The 13,932-nt window shown below is 38.3% G+C and overlaps 1 protein-coding gene across 1 annotated transcript in view; it reads left to right on the top strand.

Annotated features, from left to right (window-relative positions):
• LOC128642335 (uncharacterized) overlaps positions 1-11,027 on the top strand; it is a 29,298-nt gene extending 18,271 nt beyond the window's left edge. The window contains exon 4 of the mRNA XM_053695067.1: positions 9,940-11,027. Within this exon, the coding sequence (XP_053551042.1) occupies positions 9,940-10,388 (449 nt within the window). The 3' untranslated portion in view covers positions 10,389-11,027. The remainder of the gene's footprint in view (positions 1-9,939) is intronic.
• Positions 11,028-13,932: the final 2,905 nt, after the last annotated feature.

Here is a 13,932-nt window from a genome sequence, read left to right as displayed (position 1 = left end):
TGATTAATGACTGAAAGGTCCACACAATGTCTCAGTCACTATGTTTAAAACAAAAAAATATAATCGTTAGGGAAACAGTGTCATAGGGGTGTAACTCCAAAAGAAAACAAAGTGCCCTAAAAAAATATCACCCAATGCCCGTCTTAAGGCAACATATAAACAGTGGTGATACAGACAAGGCTGATCGGTGTAAATGCTGCAGTAAACCCAGTGACGACATTAACCTGAAAAAGTCCCAGATTATCAGGTCCCAGTGGCTCTATGCTTTGCAAGGAAAGTCCGATGTAAGAAAGGCTTCAGACTCACTCAACGAGACCTCCTGAGTCAACGGAGAAAGATATTCTTCTTTCCCCAGCTGATCCTCTAATATATTTCCTGAGGGCTGAATCATATCGGAAGAGTAGGCTGAAGTATCAGGTGGGGGCTCATGATCAATATCTGTCCCATGTTCCTCGTAGTAGTTTTGGACTGGACTGGGATCAGACCTCAGCTCCTGTATTAGATCGTTGTACTGGAACTCTAATGTGGCAATTAAATTGCGTATCGCCGTGCTTATGTATACTTCCATATTTAGTGACATAAAAGGTAGGCTGGATGTTTCTTACCCCGGTATATCAAGGAAGCATTATGTCTAGGCTCTGTGATGTTCCAGTGAGTGAGCAGGGTGCTGAATAGTAGGGCTCACATAACATGTAGCGAAGCGCCAAGAATCCAAGATGGCGACTCGCGCCACTGCTGAGCGGTCATCTCCAAGAAACAATTCCCTCTTTAGTGCTCTAATGTTAGTAGAATATACCTAGTAAGATATACCTAGTAATGTGACCCTCAGAATGCAGCCAGACTTCTACTGAAATGCTGAAGGTACTAGCGGACAGCCGGTGCTAGCCCTGAGATCCCAAGCACCTCAGCAACTGTGTCCACGGCGTCCATAGCTGGTAGATAGTGGTTGCAGATAATGAATTTACCCTTGCCTATTAGCAAATCTTAGTATTTGTGGGTGACTTCTGATCTTTTAGATGGGGGAAATGTCTAATTTGAAGTCCTTAGACAGAGAGCTCCCCACTTGTATGTCTGCCCGGCTCGGCAGTCGGCTCCGCCAAGCTTCATTTTTAAATGCCCAGGAAGAAGAAACAGCCCTCATGGAATGAGGAGTGATTCTCTCAGGAGATTGCTGTCCAGCAGTCTCATAGGCCAAACGAATAATACTCCTTAGCCAAAGAGAAAGAGAAGTAGCCATAGCTTTCTGACTCTTGCGCTTCCCAGAAAAACAAACAAACAAAGCAGAAGACTGACGAAAGTCCTTAGTCGCCTGAAGATAAAACTTCAAAGCATGCACAACATCTAGGTTGTGCAGCAAACGCTCCTTAGGAGAAGAAGGATTAGGACACAAAGAAGGAACCACAATCTCCTGATTAAAATTCTTGTTTGAAATAACCTTAGGTAGGAAACCTAATTTAGTACATAGAACCACCTTATCAGATTGAAAAATAAGATAAGGAGAATCAAACTGCAGAGCCAAGAGTTCCAAAACTCTCTGAGCAGAACAAATAGCAACAAGAAACAAAACCTTCCAAGATTACATCTTAATATCTAAGGAATGCATAGGTTCAAACGGAGCCCGCTGTAAAACTCTAAGAACAAGGTTAAGACTCCAGGGAGGAGTAACGGACTTAAACACAGGCATGATCCTAACCAAGGCCTGACAAAAGGATTGCATGTCTGGCGCATCCGCCAAACGCTTATGAAATAAAATAGACAATGCAGAAATCTGAACTTTCAGAATACTGGCTGACAAACCTTTCTACAGACCCTCCTGGAGAAAAGATAAAATCCTAGGAATCCTGACTCTACTCCAAGTGTAGCCTCTGGATTCACACCAATACAGATATGTATGCCACATCTTATAGTAAATATTTCATGTCAAAGGCTTACAAGCATGAATCATGGTCTCAATGACCAACTCTGAAAACCCACGCTTAGATAAAATCAATCAAGCATCAAGAAGTAGAAGGTCCTTCCTCAGAGGGAGTCTCCACGGAGGTAGAGATGACATTTCCACTAGATCTTACCAGATCATACCAGATCTTGCGAGGCCACGCCAGCACTATGAGAATCACTGATGCCCTCTCGAACGGAGGAAATATGTAAGCTAGACTGAAATTCCAAGGGACTGCCAGAGCATCTATCAAGAAAGCCTGTGGGTCCCTTGAGCTCGAGCCGTACCTCAGAAGCTTGGCATTCTGCCGAGAAGCCATGATATCTAGTTCTGGCTGCCCCCAATTGAGGATTAAACTGGAAAATACTTCCGGATGGAGTTCCCACTCCCCCAGATGAAAGGTCTGTTGGCTCAGAAAATACGCCTCCTAATTGTCCACTCCTGGGATGTGGATCGCAGAAAGACAACAGTTGTGAGACTCCGCCCACTGGATTTTCCGGACCACCTCTGTCATGGCCAAGGAACTCTGATTTACCCCCTGGTGGTTGATGTACGCCACTGATGTTATGTTGTCCAACTGGAACCTGATAAACCGGGCTAAGGTTTACTGAGGCCAGGCCAGTAGAGCATTGAAAATCGCTCTCAGTTCTAGAATGTTTATAAGGAGAACTGACTCCTCCCGAGTCTCATATTGCTCCCCAACCTAAAAGGCTGGCATCCGTGGTCATGATCAACCAGGAAGGTCTGTGAAAGCAAGTTCCCTGGGAGAGGTGTCCTGAGACAACCACCACAGAAGAGAGTCCCTTGTTGTCTGATCCAGAACTATTTGCGGAGACAGACTCGCATAGTCCCCGTTCCATTGCCTTAACATGCATAACTGCAGAGGTCTGAGATGGAACCGAGCAAACGGAATGATGTCCATGGAAACTACCATCAGACCAATTACCTCCATACATAGAGCCACTGACCGCGAGGAGAGGACTGAAGGACAAGACAAGAGCCAAAGATCATTGTTTTTTTTACCTCTGTCAGAAATATCTTCATTAGTAGGGAGACTATTATGGTCCGTAAAAACACTACTCTTGTGGCTGGAATCAGAGAACTCTTTCCCAGATTCACCTTCCAACCGTTGCTGACTTTGAGTTAGCCACAGGTTTATTAGACTGTTTCCCCTTGTTCCAAGACTGACTAGACTTCCAGAAAGACTTGGATATTTCCTGCTTGGAAGAGGAAGCGGAGGGTTTACCTCTAAAGTTACGAAAGGAACGAAAATTACTCTGTTGCACTTTCTCCTTATTCTTCTTATCCTGAGGAAGAAAAGATCCATTTCCTCCTGTGATATCTGAAATTATTTCAGCCAAACCAGGCCCAAACAAGGTCTTACCCTTGTAGGGAATAGCTAATAACTTAGATTATAAGAAACATCCACAGACCAGGATTTTAACCAAAGGGCTCTGCAAGCTAGGACCGCACAACTAGAGTTTTTTGCTCCTAGTTTAATGACCTGTAAGGAATTGGATAACTTAAGAGCCTTAATCCTTTCCTGGATCTCCTCAAGAGGAGTATCCATCTGAATATAATCAGACAAGACATATAGTGGGGCAAAAATGTATTTAGTCAGCCACCAATTGTGCAAGTTCTCCCACTTAAGAAGATGAGAGAGGCCTGTAGTTTTCATCATAGGTATACCTCAACTATGAGAGACAAAATGTGGAAACAAATCCAGACAATCACATTGTCTGATTTTGAAAGAATTTATTTGCATATTATGGTGGAAAATAAGTATTTGGTCACCTACAAACAAGCAAGATTTCTGGCTCTCACAGACCTGTATCTTCTTCTTTAAGAGGCTCCTCTGTCCTCCACTCATTACCTGTATTAATGGCACCTGTTTGAACTTGTTATCAGTATAAAAGACACCTGTCCACAACCTCAAACAGTCACACTCCAAACTCCACTATGGTGAAGACCAAAGAAGGACACCAGAAACAAAATTGTTGACCTGCACCAGGCTGGGAAGACTGAATCTGCAATAGGCAAGCAGCTTGGTGTGAAGAAATCAACTGTGGGAGCAGTAATTAGAAAATGGAAGACATACAAGACCACTGATAATCTCCCTCAATCTGGGGCTCCACGCAAGTTCTCACCCCGTGGGGTCAAAATGATCACAAGAATGGTGAGCAAACATCCAAGAACCACACGGGGGGACCTAGTGAATGACCTGCAGAGAGCTGGGACCAACGTAACAAAGGCTGCCATCAGTAACACACTACGCCGCCAGGGACTCAGATCTTGCAGTGCCAGACGTGTCCCCCTGCTTAAGCCAGTACATGTCTGGGCCCATCTGAAGTATGCTAGAGAGCATTTGGATGATCCAGAAGTGGATTGGGAGAATGTCATATGGTCAGATGAAACCAAAGTAGAACTGTTTGGCAGAAACACAACTCGTCGTGTTTGGAGGAGAGAGAATGCTGAGTTGCAACCAAAGAACACAATACCTACTGTGAAGCATGGGGGTGGAAACATCATGCTTTGGGGCTGTTTCTCTGCAAAGGGAACAGGACGACTGATCCGTGTACATGAAAGAATGAATGGGGCCATGTATCCTGAGATTTTGAGTGCAAACCTCCTTCCATCAGCACCGCCTGGGCAACGAAGGAGTGGCTTCGTAAGAAGCATTTCAAGGTCCTGGAGTGGCCTAGCCAGTCTCCAGATCTCAACCCCATAGATAACCTTTGGAGGGAGTTGAAAGTCCGTTTTGCCCAGCGACAGCCCCAAAACATCACTGCTCTAGAAGAGATCTGCATGCAGGAATGGGCCAACATACCAGAAACAGTGTGTGACAACTTTGTGAAGACTTACAGAAAACATTTGACCTCTGTCGTTGCCAACAAAGGATATATAGCAAAGTATTGAGATGAACTTTTGATATTGACCAAATACTTATTTTTCACCATAATTTGCAAATAAATTATTTCCAAATCAGACAATGTGATTGTCTGGATTTGTTTCCACAGTTTCTCTCTCATAGTTGAGGTATACGTATGATGAAAATTACAGGCCTCTCTCATCTTCTTAAGTGGGAGAACTTGCACAATTGGTGGCTGACTAAATAATTTTTTTGCCCCACTGTAAAACCAGTAAGCTGCAGCACTGGTAACAGTAACAATACACAACACAGGCTGCCATTGAAGACCTTGGTGAACATACATTTTCTTTAATAATGCCTCCAATTTCTTATGCATTGGATCCTTAAAGGAGCAACTATCCTCTATGGGAATAGTGGTCCTCTTAGCCAAAGTGGAAATAGCTCTTTCCACCTTAGGAACCATTTGCCACAACTCTTTAATAGAGTCAGCTATAGGAAACATTTTCTAAAAAATAGAAGATGGAGAAAAAGGAATACCAGGTCTCTCCCACTCCCGTGCAATAATCTCAGAAGCACGGTCTGGAACAGGAAATACCTCCACCGCAGAGGGAACATCAAAATACTTGTTCAGCTTACTAGACTTCTTAGGGTTAACAACGATAGTAGTATCGGGTCATCCAAGGTAGCCAAAACCTCCTTAAGTAACAAGCGAAGGTGTTCCAGCTTAACTCTGAAGGACACAACTTCAGCATCAGCAGAAGGAATTATACTGCCTTATCACCCTCAGATGCACCCGAAGAACCTTCATCCTCAGACTTCTGAGAGGAAATACTTTGATTAGCCACTTCAGGATCAGAAACCTTAGTTACTGTTTCTTTAAATTTCCTTTTGCATTTTCCCTGCAGCATGGGAAAAGCAGACAGCGCCTCAGATACCACAGAGGACAACTGGGCAGCAATATCTTGCAAAGTAACCCCAGACAAAGCATGAGAGGAAACACAGGGCACTGCATGTGCAGATGAATAGGATTGGGACGCTTGAGGAGACAGCTGCGGAACATCTGAAACAGGAGGCTCCTGAACAGCATCCGCCTTAGCTAATGATGGCTCAGGGTCAAAAAGTCTATTTCTATAAGCTAAAGTTCTTTCAATACATGAAGAACAAAAAGGTACTGGGGTTCCATCTGGGTATTAAAACATAAGCTACAGGTAAAATTCTGCACAGCTTCTTGATCCATAATACAAAACGGAAAAAAAAGCAAAGAAAAAAAATATTATTTTTTTAAACCTTTTTTTTTTTTATCTTTTAACAAAGGATATAATACAGAACAAAAAAACGTTCATAAATAAATGTCCTTTTAAATTTACCAAATAAAGAAAAACATACCCCAGGCAACACTTTTACTGAGGTGACCTACCTGTTCTGCAACGCGCAGCAAACTGAGGAAAAAAACGATCCCGTTTACAATCCGGATTCCAGAGACGCAAAAACAGCAAGAAGCCTTCTAAACAGCAGAGCCATCTGAAATATGTGCACCTTACTCTACAGGAAGTGAAGAAAAGCGCCAAAAAAGGTCTGACATCAAAGAATCAGAACCTCCCTAAAAGGGGCGGTCCTACAGTTGACAAAAAAAGCCATTTAAAAAAAAAAACAATTTAAACAACTTTCTTGAAAACAGGCTTAAAAACAAACAATAAAACCTCCAATAAAAGTACATAATCTGTTACTTAAAACGGATCCTCACTGAGTCATCAATAAAATAAATAAATAACTCCTCACACTAACAGTGGCTGCAAAAACTGCCATAAAAACCTGCACCCTGACAGGAATAATAAAAAACGTCCCCCTGCAGTGTTTCAGCTGAATAAGTGCCAACTTTTTCCCTGCTTACAAAGAAAAATAAAACTGGCACTTACCTTAACATTTATCTGTCCGGCAGTAGGACAGCTCACCTGGTTTGAGAGGATGCCATCCCTCACATGGACCTGTGGAAATACAGAAAGACTAAGTAAATTTACTCAGGCTAAATAGGGCAGCAACATATTTTTGGAAAACGCAGTGAGGATTGTACCCCACAAGTTCCCAATTGCTCAAAATCCACCACTGCCCTACTGAAGAGACTGACATGGGCTAAGGCTAGATAGACCCTTTAGAAAGATTAGAGCAAACCTTCTCTGCTTTTCAAATAAAAAAATCTTGATTGTAGATCTGACACCAAAACTTCACCTCCACCTGCACCGCAGGCAAAGAGAATGACTTGGGATTCTGGGTAAGGGAAGTGACATATATAGCAGCTTTGCTGTAGTGCTCTTTGCCTCCTCCTGCTGGCCAGGAGTGATATTCCCACTAGTAATTGATGATTCTGTGGACTCACCATATCTTAGGAAAGAAATAAGAGTTGGGAAAGGGATCTGGGAGGGGGAGGGAGGAGGGTATTGAGGGGGGGCAGCTACATTACGCAAATAATTGGTTTATTATTATTATTATTGTTTTAAAATTAAGCCCAATTTTACTTCAAACTGGCAGAATCATATGTTACTAACAATTATATCTGTTCTAGAAATAAAAGTCATTAATAAATGTTGTTATGATTTTTGAGAAAAAGAAGGGGGCGGGTTCCATAGCTATTTACAGCACAGGTGTATTCTGTGAATTCTTGCACATGCTCAGTAGGAGCTGATGACTCAAAAAGTGTAAATATAAAAAAAAAATGTTAATGGAAGTAAATTGGAAAGTCGCTTAAAGTTGCTGCTCTATCTGAATCATTAAAGTTTAATTTCGACTTAAGTGTCCCTTTGTTCAGATGAATCAAGCATAAAAAGTGCATTAGCATGTATGTTTTTATTTGTATATAGTATGCTTATATTGTTCTCCTTTTAAATAGCATGGTTTGGTATAGAATTTTATCACATGTATGTTTTTATTTGTATATAGTATGCTTATATTGTTCTCCTTTTAAATAGCATCGTTTGGTATAGAATTTTATCACATGTATGTTTTTATTTTTATATAGTATGCTTATATTGTTCTCCTTTTAAATAGCATCGTTTGGTATAGAATTTTATCACATGTATGTTTTTATTTTTATATAGTATGCTTATATTGTTCTCCTTTTAAATAGCATCGTTTGGTACAGAATTTTATCACATGTATGTTGTATATAGTATGCTTATATTGTTCTCCTTTTAAATAGCATCGTTTGGTATAGAATTTTATCACTTGTATGTTTTTATTTGTATATAGTATGCTTATATTGTTCTTCTTTTAAATAGCATGGTTTGGTATAGAATTTTATCACATGTATGTTTTTATTTGTATATAGTATGCTTATATTGTTCTTCTTTTAAATAGCATAATTTGGTATAGAATTTTATCACATGTATGTTTTTATTTGTATGATTATATTGTTCTCCTTTTAAATAGCATCGTTTGGTATAGAATTTTATCACATGTATGTTTTTATTTGTATGCTTATATTGTTCTCCTTTTAAATAGCATCGTTTGGTATAGAATTTTATCACTTGTATGTTTTTATTTGTATATAGTACGCTTATATTGTTCTCCTTTTAAATAGCATCGTTTGGTATAGAATTTTATCACATGTATGTTTTTATTTGTATATAGTACGCTTATATTGTTCTCCTTTTAAATAGCATGGTTTGGTACAGAATTTTATCACATGTATGTTTTTATTTGTATATAGTATGCTTATATTGTTCTCCTTTTAAATAGCATCGTTTGGTATAGAATTTTATCACATGTATGTTTTTATTTGTATGCTTATATTGTTCTCCTTTTAAATAGCATCGTTTGGTATAGAATTTTATCACATGTATGTTTTTATTTGTATGCTTATATTGTTCTTCTTTTAAATAGCATCGTTTGGTAAAGAATTTTATCACATGTATGTTTTTATTTGTATGCTTATATTGTTCTTCTTTTAAATAGCATTGTTTGGTATAGAATTTTATCACATGTATGTTTTTATTTGTATATAGTACGCTTATATTGCTCTCCTTTATAATAGCATCGTTTGGTATAGAATTTTATCACATGTATGTTTTTATTTGTATGCTTATATTGTTCTCCTTTTAAATAGCATGGTTTGATATAGAATTTTATCACATGTATGTTTTTATTTGTATGCTTATATTGCTCTCCTTTATAATAGCATCGTTTGGTATAGAATTTTATCACATGTATGTTTTTATTTGTATGCTTATATTGTTCTCCTTTTAAATAGCACCGTTTGGTATAGAATTTTATCACATGTATGTTTTTATTTGTATATAGTATGCTTATATTGTTCTCCTTTTAAATAGCATCGTTTGGTATAGAATTTTATCACATGTATGCCAATATGAAAATGAATGATTTGAATAAATTGCAAGCTGTGAGATAGAGCTTAATATTGCATGTCCCATTGCGAGCTAGCCATTCACAGATGTGGGTATACACATGGTTAAAGGGGACAATCTAGTCAAAATTAAACTTTCATGATTCAGATAGGGCAACAATTTTAAACACCTTTCCAATTTACTTTTATCATCAAATTTGTTTTGTTCTGTTGGTTGAAAGCTAAACCTAGGTAGGCTCATATGCTCATTTCTAAGCCCTGGAAGGCCGCCTCTTATCTGAATACATTTGACAGTTTTTCACAGCTAGATACTTCTAGTTCATGTGTGACATATAGGTAACATTGTGCTCACTCCCGTGAAGTTATTTATGAGTCAGCACTGATTGGCTAAAATGCCAGTCTGTCAAAAGAACTGAGATAAGGGGGAAGTCTGCAGAGGCTTAGATACAAGGTAATCACAGAGGTAAAAAGTGTATTAATACAACAGTGTTGGTTATGAAAAACAGGGGAATGGGTAATAAAGGGATTAGCTATCTTTTGAAATAATAACAATTCTGGAGTAGACTGTCCCTTTAACATTAGCATGTATAAAAGAAAGTAAGGTATTTAGCATTGCTAAGCCCTGACTAAGAGCCACCACAAGCTGCTCTTTAAAGTCTGCTCTTGACATCTAGGGTGTACTGTCTTACATTTTAAATATGTTACAATAAACTTTGCCTTTTATAATATTCACCTGTCTTTTGGGACTGAAAATGTTTTTTTTCATTTCTATTCTAGGACTTGTTCCTATTGTGGTTCTCACTTTTAAAAATCAAGGGAATGTGAAGGAGGTTGAAGACAAGTTTAACAACATAGGAGTGGATAACATATTCAAACTTGAAAACTTTACTCCATCTGACAATGGAAAAACTCCAGACAGAATCAGTGAAGTCCTGACGTTCCTCAAAGAGGTTCTGAAGGATGTGACATATCACATGCGAAGTGAGAGGAATTGCAAATTGGAAAGAGCTGAACGTAAGAAATTTGTGTTGGGTTTTGCTCATGATACAGAAGTGAATGAAGAAAAGCGACAGAAGGAGATGGAATTGGAAAGAGAGCGGGAACGAGCCAGACAGCTTCAGAGACAACGAGAAGAAGAAGAGAGAAGAAGACGAGAAGAAGAAGAGAGAAGAAGACGAGAGGAAGAGAGCTTTTTCACCAAGGTGATAAATATTTTTAAATGGTAACAGCCTGATGAAACGGCTCTGTGTAGCCGAGAAACGCGTTGCTTTGATTTTAAAACATTTTAAATAAAATTGTTTTAACTTTACCCTGCTGGAGTTTGTTCTCCCCTCTTTCCATCTGTGGACTGTGCAAGTGTTTGCAAACCGGAGCTTTAACACTGTCTACTGCCACTCGCCTTTTCTTCCGCTGGTGTACAGATCCCCGGCACACAAGGAGGAAGGTGTGTCACTATTCTGAGATCCTGATTGGCCTTACGGAACCCGGTCCGGCTCGAGGATTAGCTGCTGCCTTTGTCTGTCTTCCGGGCGACGTTGAGGTCCCGGTCTGCTTTGTTAGGCACGCCATAGTGCCGTTCTGTTTGTGAGTATTGGTCCCTTCCATTTCTATATTTTTATCTGGGTATTAGCGTTATTACCCTATTGGCGCCTTCCTTTTCCCTACTACATGTAGGAGCACATGTCTGACTGACAGCAGCGTGTCTGTGCTATTTCTGCATTGCCCTCATTTATTAGAGTTATTCTATCATATCACTTGTCTCTCTTCTCTTTTGTTATAAGAACTGTATATTGTTATTGTCTTTCATTAAATGTAAATACAAATAAAAACCAATAAATGTAATTAAGAGAATCAGTATCTCATAAGGTTGTTTTGTGCCTTTCTGTGTCCTTCTTTTATCTCTGTTCTTTATGATATTAATATAAGTATACAGGTGGCCCTCGGTTTACGATGGTTCAATTTGCGCCGTTTCAGAATAACGTCCTTTTTTTTGCTATTGAAAAGCATTGACTGCTATTGAAAGCATTAGCACATGCATACATTAAAATAGCCAGTAGGTGGAGCTTTCCGCTTGTATTGCAGCAAACACATGCAAAGAAAAGCAAGACAGACATGATAAATGGATCAGCTTTCAGAGGAACAAGATCTAGCAGCCACTTCCCTTAGCTGCAGACTCAATGCAGAGAACTGTTTGCAGAAAAAGGCAAGTAAAAAACGTTTTTGTTCATTAAACTTAGTTTGATGATTATACAGTCTGTTGTGTGATTAAACACAGGCAGGCTAATCAGTGTATAACCAGACCTGAGCAATGGAGCCGTTTTTAAAGGAACAAGATCTAGCAGCCACTTCCCTTAGCTGCAGAAAAATGCAAGTAAAAAAACGTTTTTCTACATTAAACTTAGTTTGATGATGATACAGTCTGTTGTGTGATTATTTTGTTTTTGTTAATTAAACTTAGATTGATGATGATGATACAGTCTGTGTTTGTGTGATAATTTTATTAGGTGTGGTTTAGCAAATGTTTTTGTTTATTATACTTAGTTTGATGATGATACAATCTACAGTATATTTTTAGGTTTATAATGCTGTTTACCATTTAAAGTCTTCATTTCAAAGCTTTAAAAATAATGTATTAGGTGTTACTTATGTCAATTTTGAGAGGGGCCTGGAACCTAACTCCCTCACTTCCCATTGACTTACATTATAAACTGGGTTTCAATTTACAACGGTTTCGATTTACAACCATTCCTTCTGGAACCTAACCCTGGCGTAAACTGAGGGCTACCTGTAATTAAATATATATATCAGCTATTGCCCTTCATACACAGAGCCAAACAGTATCTACCAGAATCCCCCCTTTTCTAATCTTCAAATAGTAACATAGAAGATGAGGTTGAAAAAAGAGAGAAATACAGATTGTCAAGATCACAATCTTGTTAGTAATATTACTTGCTGAGCCAGTAACTTTTCTTTTTGTTAAGGGCTAATTATGTACAGGTGATCATATACTGTACAGGTGAATATGTACAGATTATTATGTACAGGTAATTATGTACAGGTGATCATATACTGTACAGTTGACTACAGTATGTACAGATTATTATGTACAGGTAATTATGTACAGGTGATCATATACTGTACAGGTGACTATGTACAGATTATTATGTACAGATTATTATGTACAGGTGATCATTTACAAATTATTATGTACAGGTAATTATGTACAGGTGATCACATACTGTAAAGGTGACTATGTACAGATTATTATGTACAGGTGATCATTTACAGATTATTATGTACAGGTAATTATGTACAGGTGAGCATATACAGATTATTATGTATGGGTGGGCATGTGCAGGTAATTATGTACTGGTGATCATATACAGGTGAGCATGTATAGATTATTACATACAGGTAATCATGTGCAGGTAATTATGTACAGGTAATTATGTATAGGTGATCATTTACAGATTATTATGTACAGGTAATTATGTACAGGTGAGCATATACAGATTATTATGTATGGGTGGGCATGTGCAGGTAATTATGTACTGGTGATCATATACAGGTGAGCATGTATAGATTATTACATACAGGTAATCATGTGCAGGTAATTATGTACAGGTAATTATGTATAGGTGATCATTTACAGATTATTATGTACAGGTAATTATGTACAGGTGAGCATATACAGATTATTATGTATGGGTGGTCATTTGCAGGTAATTATGTACAGGTGATCATATACAGGTGAGGATGTAAAGATTATTATATACAGGTGATCATGTACAGGTAATTATGTACAGGTAATCATATACAAGTGATCCTATACAGGTGAGCATATACAGATTATTATGTATGGGTGATCATGTGCAGGTAATTATGTACAGATAATCATATACAGGTGATCATGTAAAGATTATTATATTATTATATACAGGTGATCATGTGCAGGTAATTATGTACAGGTAATCATATACAGGTGATCATGTGCAGATTATTATGTACAGGTGATCATGTACAGGTAATAAGCCCTGATCTCACTTGATTGGCTGTGTGTGAGCAGAGGGTGCAGATTCACAAGCAATTGCTTGTGCAATGTTAAATAAAGGCAGCACATTATAATTCTCAGAGCTGCATCTTGTCCGTCCTGACTTTAATAAATGGGGGCCCTGGTCGGAAAAATATTTCTATAGATTATGTTAGGGGTGTGCTGATGGGGAATTTATAGAACTAAAGGGGCAGTGACCTGAAAAGTAGGAACTACTGAAGTAGAAAAAAATAATGCAATAATTTATCATTTAGAGGAATACCTAGAAATTATGATAGTTTATGAGTAATATAAACTAATACAGAATGCACCACAGAAATATATATTCCAATCAAAAAATGAGATATATAAAGGCTGTAATATATATATATATATATGTATAGGCCAGATTACAAGTGGAGCAGGATTTAACACTCCTGTTTGCGTGCTCACTCTGCTAGAATAAGCTTTTTGCATGCGTCGGGTAGCGAACGTATTAAAAGTTAATAGTAAAATGTGTTCGCAGAAGGGCATACCTGATGCGTGCATAAAGCTGAACTTAGGATGTCACCAGAATTAACGTATTCCATAGAAGACAATGGAGCAAAAAAGTGGAAAAGAACCAACACCCTACTCACGTGCAAACTCAATATAAAAATATACATTTTTCACATTCCAATGTTCTTCTAGCAGAATATGGTCTATTTATTTATAAATACATATTTCTATATATGTCTGAT

This window comes from Bombina bombina, chromosome 11 (genome assembly GCF_027579735.1).
Source record: "Bombina bombina isolate aBomBom1 chromosome 11, aBomBom1.pri, whole genome shotgun sequence".
Taxonomy (NCBI): Eukaryota; Metazoa; Chordata; class Amphibia; order Anura; family Bombinatoridae; genus Bombina; species Bombina bombina.
This window is presented reverse-complemented; position numbering and strand designations above follow the sequence as displayed.